The sequence below is a fragment of the Squalius cephalus genome (assembly GCF_949319135.1).
Source record: "Squalius cephalus genome assembly, chromosome: 7".
Taxonomy (NCBI): domain Eukaryota; kingdom Metazoa; phylum Chordata; class Actinopteri; order Cypriniformes; family Leuciscidae; genus Squalius; species Squalius cephalus.
Window position 1 is genome coordinate 43,274,087 of NC_137128.1, and position 23,189 is coordinate 43,297,275.

General features: G+C 36.1%; 1 protein-coding gene across 1 annotated transcript in view; it reads left to right on the top strand.

Moving 5' to 3' along the window:
* Positions 1 to 1,149: 1,149 nt before the first annotated feature.
* Positions 1,150 to 23,189, top strand: part of plpp2a (phospholipid phosphatase 2a) — a 37,316-nt gene continuing 15,276 nt past the window's right edge. Inside the window, exon 1 of the mRNA XM_079876849.1 lies at positions 1,150 to 1,418. Within this exon, the coding sequence (XP_079732975.1) occupies positions 1,349 to 1,418 (70 nt within the window). The 5' untranslated portion in view covers positions 1,150 to 1,348. The remainder of the gene's footprint in view (positions 1,419 to 23,189) is intronic.

Sequence of the window (23,189 nt, forward strand, 5' to 3'; positions counted from 1 at the left end):
GAGAGCTTTCAGTCCCTGCATTGACAGCCTACGCAACTACCACTTTCAAGCCCCAGAAAGGTAGTATAAAGACATCATTAAAGGTAGTATAGGCAATTTTCTGAGAGGCTAGCAATAGCGAGCTAGCTTTGAAAGCATGAGATCCTGTTCTCCCTTCAGAGCGTCTCCAAAGCCACGCCTCGTTCAAAAGTTTAAAAACACATGAACACGTACAACAGTGAGTAAACAAAAGAGTCACGAGAGATGGCGTTAAACTACCTCATGTCTCAAAGCACATAACATTGCAATAATAATGAACATAAACAACTTAAAGAGTGCTGACCTGTACCACCTGACTGCTGCAGATTCATTTCAGCGTTGATGGTGTTGCCACTGAAACGCATAAATCTGAGTCATAAAACGCTCTGAGTATATCGTCACAATGTTTCCAATCTCTTGCAAATGACAGTAGTTATGGCGTGAATGCAGCATAAGCGGGTTGTTTTGGTTCAGGAGGAACTGTAAAAGCTGCTGCTGTTTCGTCGATCGGAGACTGACGTCTGTCTAAATCTGAGCATGAAACACGCTGATGATTGGACGACGAACATTTTATGGTCTTAGACAATATATATATATATATATATATATATATATATATATATATATATATATATATATATATATACACACACATTTAGATCACTTAACTTTTCCTGATAGCAATTACGAAGATTGCTATCAGGATGTGAAGAGACTTTCAACTAGCGTAACAAAAAAATGTTTTTGGAACAAATCGCCTACCCTGCCTTTAAAATAGTAATCCATGTGGTTTAACCTCAATTTTATGAAGCAACGCGAGTGCTTTTGTTTGCAAAAAAACCACATAATTTACCACTTAATATACAAAATATTAGCCTAATCTCTACGAGCTGTAGTATACATTTTCTTTAAGTAACGACACAAGAAATATTATCAATATTAGGCTATATTTGTGTGTGCCAACACACCGTTACACTGGCTACACTAGTCTGAACGAGTTAATCTCCTATTATATTTCACTCTTCTACTCCGGTGTGTCAGTGTGTGTGTGAGAGAGAGAGAGAACACAGATTGACGTCAGCGGTGGGCGTGTACCTGGGCGAGTAAAGTCAGTTCAACAGTTTGCGGTTCAGTCTACACTTTTCAAGCGTTTGTTCACTCGCGTGAAGCTCACGTCCGTGAAATTTGCCAGCGTGAGCGAGGACGCGTTACATCATCAGCTCACCTTTACCGCAGGTGACACAGAACACCCGGAAGAACGCGCGCATCGAATATCATACGAGTCGCTTCAGTTTCCATAAAGCCCAGAAGAGCTCAACAGATCACAGTCATGCCAGACTCAGAGCTGAAGAAGAACAAGCTGTTTATTGTGCTGATGGATGTTGTGTGTGTGCTCGTGGGTAAGTCTGATCTTTTATTACATATGCATTTCTGTCTAACATGTTCTAAGCCGAAGATTGTGAAATCCAGCCTGAGTTCACCAAAGTTCACCTGCCACCTTTAACTTCTTTTTCTTCCCATAGGATACAAGCACATCTCACACAACACATTATATCTGGGTCAGTGACATGACCATTGTCTGACATAAAAAGTTTTATGTCCCATTTGTTAATACAATATGCCCAGTGCCCAGTTATTAATATATAATATCAGTTTTTATTTGGGTTTCATGCATTTTTTTTTAAAAGTTCACACTGTTTCCTACACTTACTTACATTTACTTTATCAAAACATTCCCAAATCAGGATAATTAAAGTGTGTATATTGCAAATTCTCATGGCTACTCAATTTGACCTGAAAAAAAATATCCTTTTTAATGGAAAGGTCAAAAATAGCGAATGACTTTGTTTCCAGAAATTAAAAACATATTCATAATAGAATAATTATTTGGTATAAATTGCATTTTTAATTGCATTTTAAATGCGTCAATGACTAATACATTATTTTCTTTTTTATGAGCATAGGACTTCATCTTTCTAATTTACCTTTATTTAAGTGGCTGGTTTATACAAGGTAAATGTTGAGCAATTTAAAATCTGAAGTGTTACATTTATTTGTCTGGTGTTTAACATAAGTGATAATTATGTATTTCATGCCACTTAAAGCAAAACTACGGGAACATACCAAGGATGTAACCAAATTCTCAAGATTGGGGGGACCAAACGTAAAGTAGAAATCTGACATTGAAAATAATTCTGAATATTGTGTCTCCCTCAATAATGTACATAATGATTTACATCCTATATAATACTGGGTCTTGTTTGGTGGTATTTACGTGGCAGTACAGTCTTAATACCATCATACAATAATATGATAATACCTTCTTTTGTAATTAAATACTAACATTTTCATTACAATTAAATTATGACATGAACAAAACCTGATGATCATGTTCTCCAGCATGGTTTGAGATGTTGAGCGTCACTGGAAGAACATCTGCCCATCCATACAAAGAGTCACATGATCAATGTCACTAGTTTGCATTTGGTTAGTAACCTACAAATACGTGTATAAAACGTGATATTTTGTAGGACACTGTTTTCCAAAAAAATGAAGTCTCCATCAATCCATAGTTTTACCATCTGATAAAGAAATGATGTATCATTGCACCGTGGTACTTATTGTAACTTCTGAGCTTGTTCACACATGCAGTGCTTTATTTGAATGAATCAATCTTATGTTACAAAAGGACTGATACTCTTCATTTCCATAATTATTAGTTCAGATGCAGCAATCATAATAACTGTTGGTGACATGTTCCCTTTACTCTTCCTGCTTCTCATATGGTTTCTTTGCTACTGTAACTTTGATGTGAGATTCTGCTTTGTATTTTACCACTAACTATTATTTGAGGCAGCACATAATAACACCTGTAATATTACACCGGTAAAATGAAATGTGCAAGCATTATCTGATGCGCTCCTCTATTGAAGCATATAGGCTATATCACAGTAACAATGCTGACCTTTAGGAGTGTCTCCATGCTTAATTATAGTTGAAGTGAACAATGCCAAAAGACAGTTTTACTGCAGCTCATGTATGCTTCAGTTCCTCTGTGTGGTCTAGTAAACCTGTCCAGATGACTCAGCATAGAGTGAATCAGTTTTAATAATAATAATAATAATAATAATAATAATAATAATAATAATATGTTTATTCTATATAGCGCCTTTCAGAAAACTCAAGGTTGCTTTATAATAAAGTACAAATAAACATAGACATAAGCGATACAAATAAACTGAGATGGATAACATAATAGATAGTTACATATACGTAAAAATCTGATCATAGAGTCAATAGAGATCAAATATATGTTTTACGGTGGGTTTTGAAATCGTGTAATGATGAAAGATGTGTTGGGGAATAGAAGCGGTACAAAAAGCCCTTCCACCAAACGATGATAGTTTGTGCCTACGGATCGTCAACAGACGGTATCGGAAGATCTAAGTGTGCGAAATGGGGAGTATTTATGACTGAGATCAGAAGGATAGTTGGGGGCAAGACCATTATCCAGTGCTTTGAATGTGATGAGGAGAATTTAATTGTACTTGGTTCACTTAGCGTGAGTCAGATTTACATCCAAGAAGTGTTCATTAACTGCTGCTGACACTGCAGACTTTCTCACAGATGAAGACTGATGAGTCTCAGAATCATTAAATCTGTGCCAGTAATGGTGTAGTGGGATCTGTTTTCATTTAAAGCAATAGTTCACCCGAAAATACCAATCCTGTCATAATTTACATAAAAAAAAAGAACTATACAGGCACTGTAAACGTGGTACATATGACTTATGATAGGTTTGACTATGATGGAGGGGAAGATTTTCAGTGAATTGCAGTCTATTCCTCACACAAAGCTAACAAACTGCTTCAAAAAAACTTGGAATATGTGTGACAGTGCTCACCCACTTTATCATTTTCTTTTGCCTTGGTTCTAGAAGTATTTTTCCCATAAGATTTGTTTTTAAAGTTTTTGTTAAAAGAGCTATAAACAATGAAACAAACTAACTAATGAATCACATCATTTCAAAATTTTAGGGATACACTATATACCGGCCGATATGTTCATTTTTAATGTTATCGTTAATTACCCGATAAGAAAATTTGTCTTATATTCTAAAGCCAATAAATAATGGATTATTTCCTTCAGCTGAAACACTCCAGATGCTCACTGTTCGACATGATGGTTTTGAATTGCTTGAAATATGATTGAAATCACTTTGAAAAGGAAAATACGGTTAAGTGCAAAATGTGCAACGCAAATTTGTCTTATAGGCTACACAAAAAATTATAATGAAAACACTTTCATGAAAGAATGGTGTGAATTCTTTGTACACCCATGTTTTATCACGTTGTTACAGGATAAGCGCATCCAAAATGAAGTTACACCTTCATGACCATCTAAAATTGAATTAAGATTTATATGCCAATATATTGGTTATCGTTTTTATCATCACTTCCGCTGTTAAACAAGATTATTGTAAAAAATGTTGTAATAATGCGGTCTGACTGCTTCAACAAAAAGCGTATACCATTGATTAACAATCTGGTTTTAATGGTTTATAACTTATAATAAACAGTTCCCCTTGTAGAGAAAATAAATGGGATATTTTACTTCTGAAACTGAATTTTGGTCTTGGTTATTTGAATGAACAACAAATGAAATGAATAATCAATGAAATGAAACATTATGGGTTAAATCTTACTTTTTAAAAAAAATGTAAACAAAGCCAATTTCTTCTATAGAAAACAGAGATTGACAGTAACCACGTTTCCATTACAAATTTGCACAAAACTGTTGCGATATTTTCTAAATGTCGATAAAAAGCTATTGGCGGTGTTTCCATTAACCGATGTTATGCGACTGAAACGTAATTTTTTCCTCTCACAATAAATCATGGCGATGGATGTTGATAGGTTTACGTATATCGCAGCCACCGCACTAGACATTATTTTAAAAGGGGTGGAATAATGTCCTTTTCACAAAATGTAAAATAAGTCTTTGATGTCCCCAGAGTGTGTATGTGAAGTTTCAGCTCAAAATACCCCACAGATATTTTATAGCATGTTAAAATTGTCATTTTTTGAGAGTGAGCAAAAACGCACCATTTTGTGTCTGTTCCTTTAAATGCAAATGAGCTGCTGCTCCCGGCACAGGGGGCGGAGCTTCAACAGCTTGCACTCACACAGACATGCATTGAAAATTTCAAAAACATTTAGCCTTTTATGTTCAAACCAGATTCAGACAATGATGGAGAGACTCAAGAAGAAGTGACAACATGTAGAATGTCGTGTAGTCTCTACCAGCCGTTTGTTGTAGTCCTTAAAAAGCAATTTCTTTAAAAGCAAATATCTCCCTTTGCTTTGAACTTTGATTGTAACTTTGCAGATGTTGTTTATGCTCAAACAGCAACATTACACACTAACTAAAGTTAGAAAAGTGAAATCATAATCAACCACCCCTTTAATGGAAGGAGACTTAGGCGTGTATCCAAGGAAATGGCAAGGAAAACCCCTTATACTGGGAGCTGGTGTTTCTCCCTCATATCTGCTTCAAGGTCTTGATAAATTGTTGTTTTTTTAAGCAAGCAACATTTCTTTGTTGTTTAGAATCCAGTATTCCCGTAATACTTTTGTCTTTTATGAGTTTAATAAAGAACTCTGTTTCATCTTCTGTCCAAACATACCGCGTCATCTTTAAAGAATGATCGACTTTAACGTACGCCGGTGACCTGTAAATGCGAAAAAAAAAGTTTCCATTGCAATTTGCTAAATATTCCTTTTTTGATTGCCTGAAAAGTCACCTCATGCGAGCGTAAAAACTTTTTTGCGATATATAAGTTTTTGCAATATCGATATGTTTCCATATCGATATATTTGGGCGTGGGTGTGGCCTACAGGTAAACCACACCTGTGCCATTCAGCGGGAAGATGATAGTGTACACTGTCAGGAAAGACAAACTCAAACAAAGTGGGCCAAAATTATAAATCTCAAGCATGTGTTTGTCTGCACATTCTTGCTGCACTCTTTGCTTCTGTAAAAGTGCTGTGACGCTGCGTGTCAAGGCTTGCTGTAGAATCAGGTCAGTGCAAGTCATACGCTATTCTCTACTGTCAACACCAGATAGGGATTGCTCTCAAACCATCATACACGTGTACAAATATTTGCCTTTGTCTGGACAGACATGTAAATGTAGATGATTTGAGAGCAATCCCTATCCGGTGTTGAGAGTAGAGAATACTGTCAACTGTCAACCAGTATTCTGTATTCTACTGTATTCAGTATTCTATTGTCAATCCCTATCCGGTGTTAACAGTAGAGAATAGCGTGTGACTTGCACTGACCTGATGGCCGATTAGTGTGGAGTTTGATGCTCATACACTGAGTAGGGCTGCATGATTAATTAATATAAAAATGAAATTTCAGTTATCAACTTGCAAAGTCTGTGATTTAATTGAATATATGCACTGCGTGTTTCAGAATGAATCATGGCACTGTGTTCTTTTACACTTGAGCCTGTGTTTTCAGCATCTCAGTTCATAGTAAATGTTGCTCCACATGAACTCTGCATCTGCTCTGAGTTTGCAGATCTGTGGATCGCTTATGACATGCGTTTGAGTCACAACATGCGCCAACCATCTTCCCAAATTTGTATTGAGAAGTGGTTATAAGTGGTTATATATATATATATATATATATATATATATATATATATATACAGGGTGGGCCATTTATATGGATACACCGTAATAACATGGGACTGGTTGGTGATATTAAAGTCCTGTTTGTGGCACATTAGTATATGTGAGGGGGCAAACTCCTCAAGATGGGTGGTGACCATGGTGGCCATTTAGAAGTCGGCCATCTTGGATACAACTTTTGTTTTTTCAATAGGAAGAGGGCCATGTGACACATCAAACTTATTGGTAATGTCACAAGAAAAACAATGGTGTGCTTGGTTTCAACGTAACTTTATTCGTTCATGAGTTATTTACAAGTTTCTGACCACTTATAAAATGTGTACAATGTACTGCCCATTGTGTTGGATTGTCAATGCAACCCTGTTCTCCCACTCTTCACACACTGATAGCAACACCGCAGGAGAAGTGCCAGCACAGGCATCCAGTATCCGTAGTTTCAGGTGCTGCACATCTCGTATCTTCACACCATAGACAATTGCCTTCAGATGACCCCAAAGATAAAAGTCTAAGGGGGTCAGATCGGGAGACCTTGGGGGCCATTCAACTGGCCCACGACGACCAATCCACTTTCCAGGAAACTGTTCATCTAGGAATGCTCGGACCTGGCACCCATAATGTGGTGGTGCACCATCTTGCTGGAAAAACTCAGGGAACGTGCCAGCTTCAGTGCATAAAGACCTCAAGGCCACTGGATATTTGAAATTGCTACATGATGATGTGTTTCCCTCTTTATGCACTGAAGCTGGCACGTTTTTGGCATTGTTTTTCTTGTGACATTACCAATAAGTTTTATGTGTCACATGGCCCTCTTCCTATTGAAAAAACAAAAGTTGTATCCAAGATGGCTGACTTCTAAATGGCCACCATGGTCACCACCCATCTTGAGGAGTTTGCCCCCTCACATATACTAATGTGCCACAAACAGGACTTTAATATCACCAACCATTCCCATGTTATTACGGTGTATCCATATAAATGGCCCACCCTGTATATATATATATATATATATATATATATATATATATATATATATATATATATATATATATAATACAAAATAAGAATATATATACTTTTGTCAGATGCGATTAATCGCGATTTGTCGATTTGACAGCACTAATAATAATTTATATTTATATATATATATATATATATATATATATATATATATATATATATATATATATATATATATATTTATTTATTTATTTATATATATATATATATATATATATATATATATATATATATATATATATTTTTTTTTTTTTTTTTTCATTCATTTAAAACAAATGCAACAACAGCTTTTAACATGAATGAAAAGGAGCAGAAAGAAGTAAAAACTTATAATGTCTGCCCCCTATCAACACAAAATCATTTACAGTTCCAGTTCATTTGAGCTGTCTCATGCAGCCGTCTCTTTTTCTAAGACATCAAAACACAAAAATACATCAATAAAGTTGATCTGCTACTCCGCAGTATTATATTTCTGCAACATTGATAATTTAACATACTTCTTAAACACATAAATGGACTTAGAAGTTTTCATTTTACAATCAAGACTGTTCCACAAACTGACTCCTTTGATTGTGACACATTTTTCCTTTACAGCCGATTGGAACCTGGGTTTTGTAAAAACCTCAGTACCTTTTAGTTCATATCTACTTTTCCTCTTGGTGAATCTGTTTTGCAAATTGTTTGGTAAACTTTCCAGATGAGTTTTATACATGGTTTTTAGAAGGTTATACTCTACTAATTCAATAAATTTCAGTGTTTTTAGTTGTATGAATAAAGGATTAGTTGGATCTCTGTATCCACTTCCACTGGTAACTCTAATCCAATTTTACTTTTACAGAAAAGAGCGATTAATGTATGTTTTGCAGGCACTTCCCCACACTTCAATGCAATAGGTCAGATATGGAACAATCAATGAGTTATACAACAAAAACAATGCATTCTTATTTAGAGAATCTTTAACTTTATGCAGCACAGCTATTATTTGGGATACCTTTACTTTGATATTATCAAAATGTGATTTAGATGTGATTTAGATATTAGATGTGATTGATCACGATTAATCAATTTGATTATTATTGTTAATATTATTATTGATTTTTTTTTAAACTTCCCCCATTCCCCCCCCCCACACACACCTTTTTTTTTAATAGACAATTTTATCAACAACATTTTTTTTTTTTGCATTACAATTTTTTCCTTAAATCGTGCAATTGTAGATCTTCTGAGCCAATAGGTATTTGTGGCTGAACTCTTTTCACTTGGCTTAGCAACTGAATATCAATGTCCTAGATTCATTAATGATTCTCACGGACACCAGTCACGTCCATCTGGATCTGTATAGAGAAGCAATTGAGGGGAAAATAATAACGGTTGTTGACATAGTTGCTGATATAGAAGACGTAACTGCCACTTTCTTCATTCAGTTTGTCTTTGTATTTTCAAAGGATATTGTTCACGTTTGGCTCTGAAATTGCATTATATAGTCCAGCTCTGGAGCTAATGTTCCACGATTATGATTCACTGCCTGTTTAATATCCTGCCTTTCTAGATAAAGTTTCTTTCACGGCTCATTGGTAGACCTTTGAAGGGTTTGGTATTGGAAAATCTCTGCAGTGTTGGGATTGGCAGGTTGCATTGTTTGTGACATTTGAGCAGATGTCCACACCCCTCAGAACTTCATACACATGTAGAAACATTTCAAAGCTCTTCATACTGAAACTGGTAGTGAAAATGTGAGATTTGAAATGCTGAATGTTGTATTAAAGCCTCACTCTTAAAGGGATAGTTCACCCTAGAATCAAAATGAAGTCATCATTTAAGCTCCGTGGTGTTTCTTTTATGAACCACAAAAGGAGAATAAAAAAGTCCATATAATGGCAGTGAATAGCGACCAGCATCAAGCTTTTTAAAAAAGATGCAAAAGTATCACAGAATGATCCCATGCGACATGTGCCGTATATTACAAGTGTTCTGGGGTATAAGATTTGGTGAAAAATAATCCGAAATTTAATGTAGGACTATTATTTAATGAAATTCTTGATCTTGTCCATTGGTCTTCTCTGTACGGCTGCACGACAGCTGGTGAATTGAATTTACTTATTGTAGAGTTAATGGTATCATGAGCACTGTAATGTTTGAAGTGGATGTCATAACAAATGTCAGATGACCGAGAAGATTTTAAAACGTGCTGTTCATTCATAAATCCGTAAGATCTTTCCTTCATGCTGTGGAAATACAAACCGGAAGACATGCAGAACACATCGAGAACACATCGTCTATTAGCGCTGCAGTTCACTCCGTCCAGAAAAGCAAAAGTTGTGAGAGATAAAGAATAACAAAAGCAAAAAAAGCATCCGTGTACTTTCTTCACTGAGTCAAATATCACCGGACCGAAACTCGCTTGTCTGATGACAGTCGGATTGACAGTTGACAGATGTGAACGCGATAACTTACGACAAACACAACGGATATATTCACCTCAACTCAGAGAAGAAGGTACATGGGTTTTATTTCATGTCGGGTTTTTGTTAAGCTTGATTCCTCACAGCTTTTTGAGTCACAAGAAACGAATGAACTTTTGCTTCTTTTTAAAAAAGCTTGATGCTGCTCGCTATTCACTGCCACTATGTGGACAAATGTGAGCGATGCATTTTTATTTTTTTTATTCTCCTTTTGTGGTCCTTAAAGGTGAACTAAGTAACTTTTTTACCTTAACCGAACAGCTTCGGAGTCATTGGAATAGTTATATGACTTTTTTCGGGTTGAATGGTGGTCGTCTCGCACCCCCCAAGCGCCTGTGAGCCGAAAAACCACCCTTGCAACTTTGGGCCGGCCTCAGCGTCAGGAGACCTGATATCACGTGATGTAACGAATTGCTTTACGGCACTGCACACATACACTATCTAAACATTTATATGCTAGCCTTCTGTGTATCATACATACCTCAGTGGACACGGCTCCGTGCGTTCGCCGGCTTTCTACCGGGTAGATACTACCGGGTTTCTACCGATACAAAGCTTAATGCTAATCGGTGAAGTATCCCTTTAATTTTTAATTTTAGGGTGAACTATCCTTTTAAAAATAAAAGTTCCAGTTCCAAAAGGTGTTTTCACAGTGATGCCATAGCATAGAAGAACCATTTTTGGTTCCTCAAAGAACCTTTCAGTGAACAGTACTTATAAGAACCACTTTTTCTTAGTGTGAAGAACATTTAAAAAAATCTAAAAACCCTTTTCCACTATAAAGAACCTTTTGTGAAATGGAAAGATTCCATGGATGTTTAAGGTTCTCCATCACTGCCAATGAAGAACCTGAATTTTTAAGGTGTACAGGCAGTGAAGCTTCATCTCTATGACTTGATTTTATCTTTCCTTTTATGCATCAGCAGTTTTAGAAGAATTCGTGAGTTCATGTTTGTGTTTTGCCTCCACAGGATGCAGAGGTTAAGAAACTCTGCTGTTCTGTATTTCCTCTTCCTGTATGTCCCATGATTCCTACTGACTTATTGGAAATGCTCCGGCTACTTCAAGTATAGAATTCTCAAAGCTGACAGGATTTCCTCGACCTAATCGGACTATAGACTTTAAATAGAAGAAAATTATGGAATAAATACATTTAGTCATTACCTCACCCTCATGCTGTTCCAAATCTGTGTGACTTTCTTTTGTGGAACACAATATGAAGTATGCTGAGTTGAGTTAGTTGACATTTAGTTGCAAAGTTAGTAGAATGTCTAAAGTAGACTATGGAAATAAAGTGTAACTTTTTTAGTTTTGGGTGAACTATCCTTTTAATAGTTTAAAAAAAAAAATCTTCAAATCCTTCAGGCATGATCTGGGTCTGAGAAAGTTTGCGTGCTTCCAAAACTCTTTTGTTTGCCTCAAATATGTGAGTAACTGAGAGAAAGGTCTGTTTGTGATGGTTCAGTACAAAATGTCTGCAAAATATTGCATGAGATATTTAGTTTTCTTTCATATTGATGAGGCTGCGTTGTGAGAACGAGCTCTTGACATTTGATTTGGAGTGTTTTGTTCTTTTAGTTCTCTTCTCTCTGAATTAGTATGGGATGGACTTGGCCAGATAACATCAGATAACATGCCAAACTGATTTAACCCAAATCCTCTGATTTTCAGAGAAGCTGTTGTGCTAAATGCTTAAAGGCTCTGTATTTAATTCTTATCAGATGCTTTCCTTCCTTTTCTTTTAAGTCATGCTTCAATTTTCACTTCCCATCTGTGCACGGATGCTTAAGTCTCCCAGATCTGACAAAATTTCCTCACTGTGTTTATGTTTGTGGGCACAAATGAGCAACAAATGGCTAAAATAATTGGACATGCTGGAAGCTTTCTGTTTTTTCATGTCATGCAGTTATTCTCACTGGCTTCATCCCAATTTGCAAACTATCTATATATTAAGTAAGCGAAAGTAGGATTTCCAGATCATAGTATGTTAAAAATATCATGCCAAACTGCCAGAGGTGTCTGGATAGTGTATTATTTCTCTGTTTAGGCTACGAAGTGTGCATCAATGCAAATCCTTTTTTTCCCCTTTGCAATGACATGCACTGATAATAAATCATTCACAGTGAGAACGGGTAAATAGTCAGTTTTAAATTCATGTTGACTTAGCATGTGTGAAGTACGAGGTCTCCAAGCTTCCACTGTTTACTGTTCAAAAGTTTGAGGTTGGTAAGATTTTTTTCAAAGAAGCCTCTTATTATCACCAAGGCTGCATTTATTTGATCAAAAATACAGTTGAAACAGTAATATTGTGAAATATTATTACAATCTAAAATAACTGTTTTCTATTTTAATTTATTGTAAAATGTAATTTATTCCAGTGATCAAAGCTGAATTTCCAGCATCATTACTCCAGTCTTCAGTGTCACATGATCCTTCAGAAATCATTCTAATATGCTGATTTGCTTCACAAACATTTCTGATTATCATGAATGTTAAAAAAGTTGTTGCTTCATATTTTTGTGGAAACCATTGAAACATTTTTTCAGGATTCTTTGATGAATAGAAAGTTCAAAAGAACAGCATTTATTTGAAATATAACTCTTTTGTAACATAAATGTCTTTATTGGCTCTTTTGATCAATTTAAAGCATCCTTGCTGAAGTAAAGCATAAATTTCTTCTTCAAAACAAAAATCGTACTGACCATAAACCTTTGAATGGTAAACCCAAATGTTAATCAAAAGTTAATTATTATAAAATATTGCATCTTGATAGTTATTTATTTTAATTTTATGATGTGGTTGTATCTCACAAATGTGACATACTCCCCACGAGAAAACTGCTTTACCAGCTTAAGCTGTGTCAGGTTTAGTGGACTGAGGAATGAATGAATCAGATTATCTGGTCTGTCCTCACTCTGCTGAACACTCAGAATGCATGAAACAAAACCACAAACCACAGGACCGACAGAACGAGGGATCAAAAGAGAGCAGGAGAAGAGATATTTGGAGATAAGAAAGAGAAAGAAAGAAAGAAAGAAAGAGAAAGAAAGAAAGAAAGAAAGAAAGAAAGAAAGAAAGAAAGAAAGAAAGAGAAAAAAAGAAAGAAAGAAAGAAAGAAAGAAAGAAAGAAAGAAAGAAAGAAAGAAAGAAAGAAAGAGAAAAAAGAAAAAGAAAGAAAAAAGAAAGAGAAAGAAAAGAAAGAAAGAAAGAGAAAAAAAGAAAGAAAGAAAGACAGAGAAAAAAGAAAAAGAAAGAAAGAAAGAAAAAAGAAAGAGAAAGAAAGAAAGAAAGAAAGAAAGAAAGAAAGAAAGAAAGAAAGAAAGAAAGAAAGAAAAGGGAGGTGGTCTCGTCTGTGTGGATTAGATGTTTCAGGTTTAACTGCCATTTCTATGAGCACATACCTCTGAGTATTACTCACTCACACACTTTTACTCACTCACACACTTTCACTCTCACACACACACACACACACACACACACACACACACACACACACACACACACACACACACACACACACTAGATCAAGAACTGAAAGGTTCATTTGAGTGGAACTGTTTGAGTGGAACTTGTACATCCAAAACCTATGAGCAAACCTACGTAAACAGCAGTTTTAATACGTCATAGCAAGCAAGAAAACGGAGCTGGTTTTGTAACGGAGCGCTAGAATACCGTACACCTGAATGATCTCAGAGAGGATCTCGATGATTTATTGCTGGCTCTTCAGATCAGTGTTCTGGTTTCTGGGTTCTTTAAAGCGCTGGTGTGTTGCTGGTGTTCTAAAGAACTAGAGGATAGAAAGTTATTTGTGGAACTTTGATTGGAACAAAGGATTGGAACTTTTTTTTTTCTTTTTCAAGGTGGATCTGGTGTTTGTATAGGTCTGGTGCTTGGTTAATTTGAGTCATGTGGTTTAATTTGAAAGAATTTGTGGTTATATAATGTTTCTTTTTTCTTTTTTATGTTTTAATTATGGTCTGATGAAGAGCCGTGGAGCTTAATATTACCAATGTGGAAATGTAATAAATTGAATTATTATAATTTTCTTTTTTTTGATATGTGCCTTTTCCAAGGAATGGAAAAGGCAGAGCTTAATCCTCATTGGAAAACCTGAACATTTTGCTGAAAGACATTTATAATGTTCCCAAAATGTATATTCCAAATAAATGCGTTTGAACTTTCTATTCATCAAAGAATCTTGAAAAAATACAGATATATCATGGTTTCAACAAAAATATTAAGCAGCACAACTGTTTTCAACATTGGTGTGCAGAAGAGACTTCTGTCAATCAAATAAATAAATCGTACTGATCTCAAATTTTTGAATGATAGTATATATTTAATTAGCTATAATTAAATATACATTCAATGTTTGCTATTTGTGAACGTGATTTCTATAAAATGCTTTCTTTAATAGTCCTTCTGCTGTAATCCTGAACAATTTCCTCTGTTAGCATATTTCATTCAATCCTCTCTCTTTTAATTAGCAGACGTTTAATATTTAAACGTCTGCGTTTAAGACGTTTAATATTTAATGTTTGCTACATTCAATGTTTGCTATTTGTGAACGTGATTTCTATAAAATGCTTTCTTTAATAGTCCTTCTGCTGTAATCCTGAACAATTTCCTCTGTTAGCATATTTCATTCAGTCCTCTCTCTTTTAATCCGCAGACGTTTAATATTTAAACTTAAAGGGTAACTCTCGGCAAAATGAAACCTAGGGTCTTTTTGTTAATCTACCCGAGGCAAACTTTTGTTTAAAAGCATAATTAGAATGGAAACGCCAATTTTAAGTTTTACTATATTTTCGTTTTCAGTCAAATTGCCTTTTGAATGTGACTTCAATGATAGCATCAAAAATCACTATTTTTAAAACACTAAGAAGGCTCGACACAACATGAAACTTTGCTGGAAGTATCACCAGGGACTCTACACATGAACTCCAGCATTGAGAACATTGTTTGTGTACACAGAGTTTACTAAAAAGAAAGGTTTTGAACAACTCACTGTAGCTGTATCCGCCGGCATTTTGACAGTCAAAAATAATCGATCTCCGAATGCAACGTAACAGGGAGGAGAGTAAAGATGGAAAGCTCCTAAAGCTTAGTTCCATATAAATTCACAGATAATTTGTTGTTTTGTCGTTAGTGAAAATCAATATTGACCTTGTATTTGAAAAATGATCCTCATATGAGAAGCAATACTAAAATTCAGAGTCAGTTCATTCACATTCGGAGATCGACTATTTTTGACTGTCAAAATGCCGGCGGACACATACTGCAGAGTTGTTGAGTGAGAGTGAGAGTTACCCTTTAACCTGTGCTGAAGTGTCCATCTCGGGGTCACAGCCTCACGGTCTTCTGACCAGCTTGTCTACTTCCTCCTGAATGACAACAGCTGCAAAACAGCAAATATTCCTCCAGGGCCACTGAAAGATGTTTGTTGTTTAGTGACCCCTTTTAAAATCCTCCTCTGTCATTGGTGCAGAGTCTTTGAAGAGTGTTTGTCAGTCACTCAACCTTTAAGGAGGAGTGATGCACTGATTTACCCTCTTAGCTTCTAAAGTTCACTGAGAAGTGCTTACGATTTGTGCATTTTCACAAAAGTGGGAAGTTTCAAAGCATGCACACGTGAATAAAACCTTGTGGATCCATTAAATGCTAAATAAAGACACAATTTCTGTGTAGTAAAATATGCATAAACTTAAAGAACTAAAGAAATTGGCCTCATATTTTGCTCAAATGCATGGTTTCTAGATATGTCTCAGGATCTTTATTTAATGCAAGTCTGTTTTTTTTAGTGTTTTTTTTTTAACTACTAATAAAAATAGCAAATAGACATCAGAGTTCCTATAGTGTATGATAAGAGTGTTGACTTCTGCTCTTCCTTCTGCTTTTCTGTTAAATATTGTGAGGTTATCATCTTTTCAGTGTGCTTCCTCACAGTCTGCACTTGACCGGACATTCATTTATTTCTGGCTAAAGAGTTCCTCTAATGTTATTTCCATACATACTCGTCGACTCCTTCTGATGTTTCATCATCTTACAGTTTAAACACTGTGTCAGTATTTGTGATGCTGAGGGCAGCACATTTGACATGGCCTTTATCAATCTGAGTGAACTGACTTAACTGTTCAAAGTATGTTCTGTTCTGTCTTTTTCTGTCATTTCCTCTGAATTAGTTGGTTCATTCTTTTGGACCCTTTCTTGTCATCTCTTGCTGTTGTCTTTCAATGAAAAAGAAAGTCCTTAGTTTTTTCATTTTACTGTGCGTCAAATGTGACCCTGGATCACAAAACCAGTCTCGAGTCGCACAGGTATATTTGTGGCAATAGCCAACAATACATTGTATGGGTTAAAATTATCGATTTTTCTTTTATGCCAAAAAACATTAGGATATTATGTAAAGATCGTGTTCCATGAAGATATTTTGTAAATTTCCTATCGTAAATATATAAAACATTTATTTTTGTGAGTGAATGCAGCACAATCGCCAACATAAATGGACAACTTTAAAGGAGATTTTCTCAATTGTTTTGCACCCTCAGATTCCAGATGTTCAATAGTTGTATCTCGGACAAATATTGTCCTATCCTAACAAACAATACATCAATGAAAAGCTTATTTATTCAACTTTCAGATGATGTATAAATCTCAATTTCAAAAAAATTCACCCATATGACTGGTTTTGTGGTCCAGGGTCACAAATGTCAATCCTGGGCAATATTTAGTCCCGGATCAAGTATAAAAATGATCCCTCAAATCACACATTTTATTGAGAAAAGTTGTGCTGTTACTGTACTGAGAGATCAGACTTAAGATATGTACGGAATATCCGCGGAACAGTTACTAGTATCTAATTTTGCAAATAGTTTGTTTCTGAATATAAAAATGTCGACACAATGTAACGCACTGGTTTTGGATGAAGAGATGAGCTTGTTGCTGTTGTTTGTTATGTTGTACGAGCAGGATGTCGGAGTGGTATTTGTCCCGCCTCTCCTTCACTATGATTGGATGGCTGGGTAAAAAGTTTCAGTGATGAGCATTGCATTTTGCCCAGAGCTGAACATTATTTAACACTCAGCAACTGGAAAAAACTGAGCGTACAGCATGAAATCGACGCTCAGTGCCTCAGTGCTTTAAAAACACGGCGCTCCCATTGAAAACAGTTGGAAAAATATGCTAGCCTCTGGGAAATATGCTTGTTTTCTGAAAAAAAATAAGTCACTAAATGCTTAAAGCAAGAGAAAATATGTGCCAATGGGGTCAGAAAAATAAACCTAATTTAAAAGGGAAACAATATTATTTTTCTGACCCCATTGGGAGATATTTGTTCTTGTTTTAAGCAAAAACAAACTGAATTTGGATACATTGCTCATTGCTTCTCAAGTAAATGCATCTTAATTTGTTTGATATTTGTAATGAAAAACAAGACCCAAAATTACACTCTAAAATTTTGGGGGGGTTTTCAACCCATGTTTGGGTTAAATATGAGGTTAAAAATTGTATTAAAAAAAAAAATTAAACCAATGGTTGGGTTTGTCCATATTTGACCCAAACATGGGTTGAAACAACCCAGCATTTTTTAGAGTGTACTAAGATTTTTTTTTTTTTTTTTTTTTTTTTTTTTTTTGCAGTGTAGCAGCCACCCAGAACTTTGTAGAAGTTCCCTAGCAACTGCATTTAAAATATGCAACACCTTAGCAACACCCTAGAAACCACCCTTCACACCCTTGAAATGTGAACGAGTTTTGCGTGGTCATTTTCCTCTGTAAGTGTGTGATCTATTGGATGTGCGTTCCGCCATCACGTTTGTTTTGATATTATGCAGAGACTGTATGATATTCTCTGTGGTCAGTGTCAGCAGTTTCGTGTGAAAATGACACTGATTCCAGTCTAGAGAGACATCTAGATTTCACATGCACACGACGAGCTCGTAACTCAGTGGTTTGAGATTCGGGGTAGAGATTATCATAGAAAAACCTGTTAATATCTGATTTGAAATTGTTATTTACAGTACAAGCATGGAAAAGTCATGGAAATTAGTATAATTTTGGAGATTTTCTATAGTGAATATATAGTAGTACCTGACACACTACTGCTTAAACGTTTGGGGTCGGTAGGATTTTTAAAAAGTTTTTCAGAGAAGTCTCTTCTGCTCACCAAGGCTGCATTTATACAGTAAAACAGTAATATTGAATATGAATTTATTCTTGTGATGCAAAGCTGAGTTTTCAGCATCATTACTCCAGTCTTCAGTGTCACATGATCCTTCAGAAATCATTCTAATATGCAGATTTGCTGCTCAAGAAACATTTCTGATTATTATAGATTTTAAAAATCAGATGTGCTGCTTCATATTTTTGTGGAAACCATGATGCATTTTTTCATGATTCTTTAATGAATAGAAAGTTCAAAAGAACAGCATTTATTTGAAATATGTTGTAACATTATCACTCTTGATCAATACATTCTTGCTGAATAGCCGAACAAAAATGGTTTATTAAAGTTTATTAAACTAAGTCATGCCAAAATGATGAGTCAATAAATGTCACTTCTCTAAGCAAGTTAGAAGCTGATGCAAGAGGTTTTTTCAGTCATGGCTCATCATCTTTTGCAATCTCCCACAAAAGATTTTTATCACCTCTGTCTCAGCCAACATTCCTTCAAATGTTGTCGTGTCACTTTATCTTTCCAGAGCGGCAGCAGCACTTTCTCTCTCGCTTATGTACTTCGTTTTCCATCACTGTAAAACCAAATCTTAATTTTTTTGGCTGAATGTTGCCACATTCTGCGATTGTGAAACAAAATGAGATTTTCTGTCAAATCTGAGACCTGACCAGCTGTCTTTGTAAGTTTCTCCTTGGCTGGTGTTAAACACTGACATTATTGTGATATGATGTGTATTTTGGCATTGCAGAGTTTGAGAAGACCAATAACATGTATAATTTCAAATTTCTCTGGCCATGGGAAACACAGAACAGAGTCAAAGGCCACAAGGATAGCAAACTGTGTCCAATTGTGAATTCTTGCCTGTTTATTTTATCCAGTTTCATCCTGATTGAAACGTGAGAGCCAGATGACATTGCGACAGGCCCCCGGAGACAATAGCTCTTCTTATTCCGTGAGTTGGGATCCAATGCGAGCGCAAAGACAAACGATCCTTTGGCGCAGCTCCCGATCACTCGGCACTGTAATAACTTCAAAATATGCCTGCCATGCAGTCGATCCACTATAAGGCCAGAGCTGTGCGTGAGTCCGGCTCTTCGGGGAGGAATCTGAGATGTCGGGATTGGCAGAAACTCAACGCCTCCGTGACCTTGCTTCGGACAAACCATCGCGATGAATAAGAAACAAGCTGTTCTCAAGCTTTCTTGTGATTGTGGAGGCGTTTCTTTTGAGTGGCATTTGGATTCATTTATTAACAGTTTGAGAGTGTTTTGATAAAATCCCCTACAGGAGTTGGATGGAGGGTTTCCATTAATAGACATGCAGAAATAACAAACAAGAACTTTTTGGCCAGAAACTATTTACAGAAATGCTTGGCATTGCAACCTCAGTGCCCCATTGTACACTAACGTTCAAAAGTTTGTCGCAAGTAAGATTTCTTTTGTTTGTTTTTGTAAAGAAATTAATACTTTTATTCAGCAAGGATGCATTAAATTGACCAAAAGTGACAGTAAAGACATTTATACTGCTACAAAATATTTCTATAAAAATATGAGGCAGCATTTTCAACGTTGAAAATAATAATAATAAATGTTTCTTGAGCAGCAAATCAGCATATTAGAATGATTTCTGAAGGTGCTGCAAATCCAGCTATGATCACAGGAATAAATTACATTTTTACAATATATTACAATAGAAAACAAATCAAATCTGATCAAATAAATGCAGGCTTGGCGAGCATAAGAGGCTCCTTTCAAAAACATTAACACATCTTACTGATAATATACACTATACTAGTGTATACATAGCATAGACTGTAAAAAAATATGGACGTAGTGTCCGTGTCGTCACCCGTAGGTTTCTGAAGCCTAAAGTGGGCGTGGCCGACCTTCGCCATCTTAGCGCGTCACTCCCAGATTTATTTATTTTTACAGTCAGACAATTAGCTGAGGTAACGTGACGGCTAACAGACAGCAGACAAACGGCTAATGATGACTAATGACCACAGCAGCGGGAATCCACCTGTCACTCAAAAGTGGACACCCTTAATTATGCAGAAATTTGAAGGCTTAATATAATTTAAACGGATGAGTTATAAAAAAATTCACCCCCCTCACAGTTGTCATGAAGGGCAAAATTAGCTGTATAGACCAAAGCCATATACAGACACCAGGCTGTAAACACGTTTTTTTTTCTGCTGTAAAATGTGGCATTTTAACATGGGGGAGATACAGATTTGACTCACTTTTGACACCAGCCTCAAGCGGCCAGTCAACGAATTGCAGTTTAACTCACTTCCGTGTTGGTTTCAAAAGAGAGACGGGGAGGTTGCCGCTTGATACATAGGTAATCTGAATATGTTTTACACTAAAGTGTTGCGCTTATATGTAATCATTCAGTAGTTATTTAATGAGTGTTGCATGTTGAAGGTCATCTAACACAACTAAGGAAAGTTAAAACCAATCTAAAAAATCATCCACTTTATGTAAAGCATTTTAGATCCCAAAATCATAGCAGCATGTTCTCACTGAAAAGACATGTGAGGTGTGTTTTATACATGTCTTCTGGCACAGTTTGTTTTAGTCCAGTGGGATGTGTTCCTGGATCAGTATTCCCATCAAACTATCCTAACGCTTACCATAACCTAGCCCTAAAACCAGAGAGAAATGAACCCAGTCCTAACCCTCAAATCGGATTTATTGATACGAATGTTGCGTAGAAATCAGTGTAACTCTATGCATGTGAATGCAAACGCTTTTAGCTACACAATTTTTGATGGTTTTGAATTGTATTTTACGCTTACAACTGAGCAAGCAAGTTCAATTCATTTTAGCAGGTTAGTCCGTTTCTTTTTTAGTAACTGATCCAAAAAAATATGAGATGAAATATGATATTTGAGTCATCAGTCAACAGCGTTTACATAAGTCCCTGTTCCGCATTTTGTTTTGTTTTTGTTTTGTTGTTAAATGCATATTTAATATGAATTTATATTCATATTTAATGCTGTACTGCATAAACGGTTAACAGTATTTGAATGCAACACAAGGACATGTGGTTTAAAGTCATGTCAATATTTGAAGCACATTTAGTCAAAGCTGGAACACAATTCTCTCACAAACTAGTTTAGAAGAAAATTCCAGAAAAGATCCCATCTGGTGCAAGTTTATTTCAGGTGACATTAAACACACACACACACACAAATGAAGTGAGACACCTGTTGAGCTTGTCTTTCTGTACTAGACAGACATTTCCTGATGCTACAAAGATACTACTGTAAGCTGAATGTTATCATTTGTTGACATTTTTGAAGCACTCCGGCTCTTTTGCACGTTCTGTTTACCATCATGGCCTCATTCTGCTGGTGTGCTCCATCAAATATAACATGCTGGACATTTCGAAACCATTAATAAAATTCAAATTAATAAAAAATAAATGGCATTACAAATGTACTATGGTGTTAGCATGACATGAGATGGCAGTATGTTATATATCATTGTACCATTTGCATATTTTAAGATATTTTAGATGGTTTTACATCGTCTAAAAAAGTATTATCATGATGTATGATGTGCTTAAAAGAACACGCCGACTTTTTGGGACTTTATCTTATTCACCGTATCCTCCAGAGTTAGATAAGTCCATACACACCCTTCTCATCTCCGTGCGTGCCGTAACTCTGTCTGACGCACCCACCGCTAGCCTAGCTTAGCACAAAGACTGGAGGTAAACGGCTCCAGCTAGCATACTGCTCCCAATAAGTGACAAAATAACGACAACATTTTCCTAGTTACATGTTGTGATTTGTATAGTCACAGCGTGTACAAATAACAAGGTCACATGACACACAGCCATCTTCTTACCGTATACATACATGGGAACTATATTCAGAAGACGAAGCACTGCTACTTCTGCAGAGTGATTTACTCCAACTCTGAGCGAACTCTCTGCTTCTCACCACGGGGATTCTCAGGTGCTGCGAGCAAATCACTTATTTTGTCACTTATTGGGAGCAGTATGCTAGCTGGAGCCGTTTACCTCCAGTCTTGGTGCTAAGCTAGGCTAGCGGTGGGCGCGTCAGACAGAGTTACAGCTCGCACGGAGATGAAAATGGTATGTATGGACCAGCACTGAACGATTAATCGCACTTTACATGTAATCGCACTTAAATTGAGATGGCTTATCGCGATTTTAAAAGCGCAAAGGCTGCGATTTATTTTTTTATGTGCAGTTTGTCATTGATGTACGGCTCTGTAAACGCTGCTCCATCTGAAAGCACTGTGAGTTTGAGTCACTTATAACGCGCATTTGAAAAAACAACACGAGTCAAACACATGAGAAGCATCGATGAACCTCTTGTCCAACAACACACAACATTTAATAACATGCATTTACTCCAAACTCATTCATAACGACAGTTGAGCTCATCCTTCTGTGAGATGATGTGCCTTCTTACACAGAATAAGGCAGTCGTGTATTTATAAGTCATGTATAATCAAAGCGTTTCAATCTTCTGTTTATTCAGCCACAGTGATAGGGATTTCCTGATGCGCATTATTGTACTTCTGCGGCAGGGCATATTTATCGTGTTTGCATGAGAGTGTCCTCTGGCGTTCAAACGGGGCAGTATTTACTACCAATCAACCCCACTTCACTGACAAGCTGCGCATAAAATAATTGCCTTTGCCAAATCGCGTGCGGTTTTCTTGCGATTAATCGTTCAGCCCTAGTATGGCCTTATCTAACTCTTGGGGATACGGTGAATAAGATAAAGTCACAAAAAGGTGTTCCTTTAAATCAAATTGGTATCTTCTCTTCTGTTGAT